The following is a 6141-nucleotide window of genomic DNA, read 5'->3' as shown; positions in this document are numbered from 1 at the left end:
ATTAGTAGTCGACTATTAATTAAACTTGTAGTATAACCTTGAATATTCTAGATGTTCCATTCTCTGGTTTTTTTTTTTCTTTCTTTTTACACCGATGCAGATAAACAACAAATCAATGACCCTCAGCAGATCAGTGAAGCAGTTTTATGGTGTTAAGCTCTCCAAGGATGAAACTGGAGTCACAGCAAGTTTTGCCACCTCGAAGCTCAGCATCTCTGTGTTCTTGGATTGCTACACAGCACAGATCTTCATGAAATGTAAGAGGAGTGCACTCTAAGATGTCGTCATGAAGGATTTAAACTATTTTACCAGTCCTTTATTTTATGGGTACACTCTGGCCCTTGCTCGTCCTCAAGTTTGGAGTGACTAGATAGCAAGGAAGCTCAGTGACACCCCTGCCTTACTTTAGAGTTTGATCTATTTATTATTATTATTTTCAGATTTCTGACTTTTGGATATCAATTTCATAATTCCAAGAAAAGTCATATGCAATGGTCCTATTCTTTTCTGCATTACGTTAAGGTTTAGACGTCTATAAAACTTTCAGTTTCACAGTAAATTTAGCCTAATGCTAATGCTTAGCTTAGATATCTATGAACACATTTTGATTTCATTTAGAAATGTTTCAAATTGAACCCTACCAATGGGGAGGAAACCTTAATGCCACAAAGTCACAAGTTATCTCTAAATCATGGTTGACTTGTTTTGATCGGTACGATCGACACATTAGCAACAATGTACCAAGATTTAATTCACACCCGTAATGAACTTGTGCATAACTTACACATTCCTCCTGAGTCCAACGTCCAAAGACTACTCATGGTTAGTCTAAAAAGCAAAGTTGGAACACCTTAAAGCACTAAGAGCTAGTTTTCTTAAGTTTCAGTTATATACTGCTAAATGCTGCTTGATTATCACCCACCAGCGTGTTGTCATAACTGAAACCTTTTCCCAACACACATGTGAAGTGCTAACAGATTGCTCAACAGCTGTCTTTAAATATTAGCATGCAAGGCTTTGGGTAATTTGCATTTCTTTTAGGAATGTTTTACTTTTTATAAAAAAACGTTAATAGGCACCTATGTTTGTGTTGATCCAGACTGAGCATGGACACTGTTCTGACTCATGTTCTCTCCTGAATCTTTTCAGCGCCTCTTCATCGCTCTGCAGATGGTTTGTGTGTTGATTCCAGAAATACTTTTAGAGCAAGGCTCCCTCAGCTCAGCTCCCCCAGGTATCACAAGCTGTGTTTTTCTTTACTGATCCCGATGATTACACAATTTCGTTCCACCTCATGTACCACATGGGATGCGAATGATAATAAAACCAACTTGAACTTGAACTTCTTTAGGGAGTCACATGTACTGTATGATATGGAACACTATTTACTCAAGCTCAATCCTTTCAGACAATGTTTATCAATGAGAAAAAATATTCTTGGTCTTGCTCTTTTTGTTGTTCTTCTTGTTCTTCTTCTTGTTGTTCTTGTTCTTCTTGTTTTTGTTCTCCTCATTCTTGGTATATTATTATTATTATTATTATTATTATGATTATTATTATCTCTTCTGTGTCTCCACAACGAATCATCCTCCTCCATCTCACTCTGTCCTCTGTGTCCTCTGTCCTCACTCCAACCACCTCCATGTCCTCTCTAACTGCATCCATATGTCTCCTCTTTTTCTTTTTCCTGGCAGCTGCATTTCTAACATCCTTCTACCAATATACCCACTGTCCCTCCTCCGGACATGTCCAAACCATCTCAGTGTGTCCTCTCTAACTTTACCTCCCAGTTGTTCAACCTGTGCTGTACCTCTGATGATCTCATTCCTGATCTTCTCCATCCTTGTCTCTCCTAAGGAGAACCTCAACATCTTAATTTCTGTCTCTTCCAGTTCTGTCTCCTGTCTTTTTGTCCATGTCTCTGTCTCCAGACCATACAACATAGCTGGTCTCACCAATGTCTTGTAAACTTTTCCTTTGACCTTTGCTGACACCATTTTGTCACAAATCACTCCTGAAACTTTTCTCCATCCACAGGATCCTGCCTGGACTTGAACTCCAACAAATGTATCTTAGTTTATCACATAGTTGGCAGCACACTTTGAGCCCCATATGTCCCGTTCCATATGAGTTTCATGGAGTCACAATCTCTGGTTTGCTCACATATGCAGCTGCACTGAGTGTATTGTAATTTAGTCAATCAATTCTAGTGTATTTTATGAGAAAGGCATGGTACATATTACACATCATGATCTTAAACTTGTCTGTCTCCTCCAAGCTGTGAGGTCCAGTACACAGATAATCCTGACAGTACAATCAGCTGCTCCTCGGTGACTAAACGGTGAGCATGTGCATCTACAGTAAAATAAATCAATAAATAAATGTCTTGCAGTGTTAGAATTTGTTATAAAATCACACAATACATAATGCATCACATCTGCACTGGTCGAGGATGAATAAAACAATATTTGATCTTTTTTTTTTCTCAAATGTGTTTTAGCTGTAACATGTTGAAAAAAGCACCCTTCACCTCCTGCAATGCCCACGTTGACCCAACACCCTACATTAATGCCTGCAAGGAAACGATGTGCAAATATCCCACGGAGGACGGCCTCATGACTCAGTTCTTGTGGGCCTACGCCAGAGCCTGCAGCCTGAATGGCAACAGCAACCTGGGAGACTGGTGGACCGAGGCTGAATGCTGTACGTCCCAGACAACAGATGCACGTTTTATTATGACGCTCACATCAATTGAGTGATTTATCTCTGTTCCCTTGTAGCTCCCCCCAAGGCGTTTTGCATGGACAAAATCTGCAGCGAGCATGAGTTCTGTGGCTGGAAGTTCAGCGGAGAACCTGCCTGCCTCTGCAGAGCTCTGTTTGCCTACAAGTACAAGGAGTCCAACACTCTGGGTAAGACATCTGTGATGGACATAATACAACTAGGTCTATCGCTATAAATAAATCAATTAATCGCATGATAAATGAAAATTATCGACCTCGTTTTCATTTATCGGCTTCATCGTTTCTTCGTATCTTTCTCTTTCTACTGAAGACACAGGATGACAAAAAGCTCAACTCTGGTTCTTCACTGACCCCTCCCTTTATCTTTTTTCTTTAAAATCTGTTTTAACATCCAAAATCGCTTTTTTTGACGTTAAAAGCAGCTAAGCTGAGAAGCTAAATTACGAGCTAAGCCAACAGGCCAACCTCGGGGGAAAAAACTTCCGTCTTATCGAAGCTCCAAAATTCATGGTTGAAACCCGTGTCTTCGTGTAAAAAGTTGTTTTTCTCTGAAAAAAGAAGCTGAGAACTTGTTTACTGAGTTTTTATTAAAAACTTTTCGTAAAAAATGCTATGCTAACGAATTCAAACCACACCGAGCGTTCACCATTTTGAGAACCAAAAAACAGGAACGCGAGACAGCCCATGTCACGTCAAGGGGCCTCCCTCCCATTTTTCTTGAGACATGCTGCTCGCTCCCTCACTATCCATCTTTCGGTTCAAACTGTCTTATACTGACATCCAGTGGTCAAAAAAAGGTACTACAAAAATTAACCAACATTTCTTCTTAAATTTTACAATTACTAATTATTGTCAAATTTCAAACAATATTATTGTTTACAGCAATAATTTCTGAGACAATTAATCGCCCAGCAACATTTGTTATCGTGACAGGCCTAAATACAAAAAAAGGCATATTTTGATTACAAAAATTTATATATATTTTTGATCACAAAAAAAGGGTTAAATCAGGTCATCTGGACACTTACTTTTGGGGAGAAACGTATCATTTTTCATCCGAAAGACTTCATCAGTGTGAGGCCTGCCAACCCAGATCTGTCTTATAAATAGCGCCTCATTGACGTGTTTCAGACTAGTCCTCCGTGGAATTCCCAGAAACTGGCTCTACACATGCAAAAAGGGGCCCATCCTTCCAAAACAATCGATCATCAGTGCATAACAATCAAATGTTGTAGTTCAGGTGGCCAACTTGCTATTCACAGAAACAGCCTGAGGGCAACCAAGGCCAAAATGTTTTAGAAAAAGAGGTGTAGCCTCAATCGTCCAGGTAGATAAATCACAAAAAAGTGTTAACGCAGGTCATCTGAACAGTTTCTTTTTGGGAGAAACGTTTCATCTTTCATCTGAAGGACTTCATCAGTGTGAGGCCTGCCAACCCAGATCTGTCTTATAAATAGCGCCTCCTTTCAAACCTTTTTTTTTTTTTACATATTTGATTGTTTTGTAGGTGAGCCAACAGTCTGCAAGCACAACTCTGCTTCGTTAAAGCTTGCCAAGTGTCTGATGGAGGAACGAGGCATCAACTACAAAGACTTACATCTCAATGACCAGAGGTGCAGGGGGGAGCTGGACAGGAAGTCCAACATGGTGACGTTCAACTTCAACACCGAGAAACTCTGCGGAGCGGAGATCACCGTAGGTTCTAACTGTCAGCTTCACGAGAAAATGGACTCTCACGAGGCTCTGCTGAGATATTTCTGCTGGTTCTTGGTTAGCTGGCGTCGTTAGACACGGTTACTGTCTGAAAAACGTCTCGTTGTCTGATCGTGTGATCTTTCAGTCGGGTGCAAATGAAATCAACTACACCAACGCCATCATGAGCCAGAACACCTCTGACGTCATCGTTCGCCACGACCAAGTGTTCATCGAGTTCTCCTGCTTCAACTCTCAGCCTGAGCTGAAGAGCGTGTCCTTCAGAGTCAAAGACAACAGGTGCTGATGGCCCGTTGTCGTAATGTCCTTCAGGCAAAACTTATCCTCAGTAAGTTATGACGAAGTGGATTTAATATTTTTATTTATTTTTACAGTTATGTGTCCCACCTCACGTCTGGAGAATGGGATTACACTCTGACCATGACCCCGTACATCGATGAGCAGTGCTCTCAAGTTGCAGCTACAGACACTGACGTGAAGCTCAACCAGAAGGTCTGGGTGGAGCTGAGGACCAAGGGGCTGGACGCAAAGAGGATCGCCGTGGTGACCGAGTCCTGCTGGGCCACCAGCGAGCCGAACCCTGACAGCACGCCACGCCACGACCTGATCATCGACGGGTGAGACGCTCCTGAGAAGCTGCTCCTCAGAATGTTCTCCTGAATGTATTTTGGATTTGAGTTCAAAGATGCTGATTAAATGGTTTCTTTGTTGGGGGGGATTCGAACCAGCTGTGCCAACCCCAGTGACAAGACAGTGCACGTAAAACAAAATGGCAGAGAAACTTCCAGCTACTTCTCCTTCAACATGTTTGAGTTCAGCAGACATCCCGATCACGTCTATCTGCACTGCCAGCTCCAGCTGTGCATCAGAAAGAGCAACATCTGCGTCCCGGTACGACTTGTTGCTGAAGCTTTAAAATGTTTATTTAATCACATAAAATTTTCATGAACATTAGGGTTAAATAGCTGTATTTTAGTTATTTTAGCATCTGTGTTTTTCTAAAATTGGATTTTCATATTCTTCCTTCCAGAATTGCCCCATTCCATCTTTAAGAAGACGTAGGTCTGCCAGGACGTTTGGACACGGAGATCCAGCTGTCATCAGCATGGCCTGGAGCAAATAGGTAACGCACGTCATTTAAAGCACAAAATAACTGTTGCTTTCTGTGTGACACAAGTAATCCTGTAAAATAAAATTAAAACTTTAATAGCTACATTTTAAAGTTCAACAAAACCACTCTTTTTGAGAAAACCCTTTATTTGTTTAAAAAACATTTAAAAATGTGTTACTTCATCACGACGATTTTATGTAATTGTCTAAACATATAAACCAGGTTGACCTTTAACCTTATTAGTTCATATATTAGATCTTATTACTATGTTTCTTTTACAACTTATACTTTTGTTGGATGTAACTGGGACCCTGCGTACACAATTTCGTTCCACCACATGTACCATATGCGATGCGAACGGCAATAAAGAAACCTTGACCTTGACCTTGACCTTGAGCCTGCTTGAATGGGTGAAGTCAGACACAACTGACCAGCAGACTGGAGAAAGAAACAGAAACATAAAGTCTGAAATAACTTAATCCAACGGTGAAAAGTTGGACTTTTGTGGATTAAAGATGAACATTTTCATCTGATGATCTTCTCAGGTGGTTTCCATGGTGACAGGATCTGACC

The 6141-nt window shown here is 40.8% G+C and overlaps 1 protein-coding gene across 1 annotated transcript; it reads left to right on the top strand.

Annotated features, from left to right (window-relative positions):
* Positions 1-94: 94 nt before the first annotated feature.
* LOC119413538 (pancreatic secretory granule membrane major glycoprotein GP2-like) lies at positions 95-5580 on the top strand. Its single transcript, XM_037680628.1, has 10 exons — positions 95-257; positions 1150-1234; positions 2279-2341; positions 2501-2703; positions 2781-2912; positions 4252-4439; positions 4585-4736; positions 4832-5074; positions 5186-5348; positions 5488-5580. The coding sequence occupies exons 1-10, from the start codon at positions 95-97 to the stop codon at positions 5578-5580; spliced, it is 1485 nt and encodes a 494-aa protein (XP_037536556.1).
* Positions 5581-6141: the final 561 nt, after the last annotated feature.

Source organism: Nematolebias whitei, chromosome 1 (assembly GCF_014905685.2).
Source record: "Nematolebias whitei isolate Nwh7 chromosome 1, NemWhi1, whole genome shotgun sequence".
Taxonomy (NCBI): Eukaryota; Metazoa; Chordata; class Actinopteri; order Cyprinodontiformes; family Rivulidae; genus Nematolebias; species Nematolebias whitei.
The sequence above is the reverse complement of the archived record's forward strand: the minus strand, read 5'-3'. Positions and strand labels throughout refer to the sequence as shown.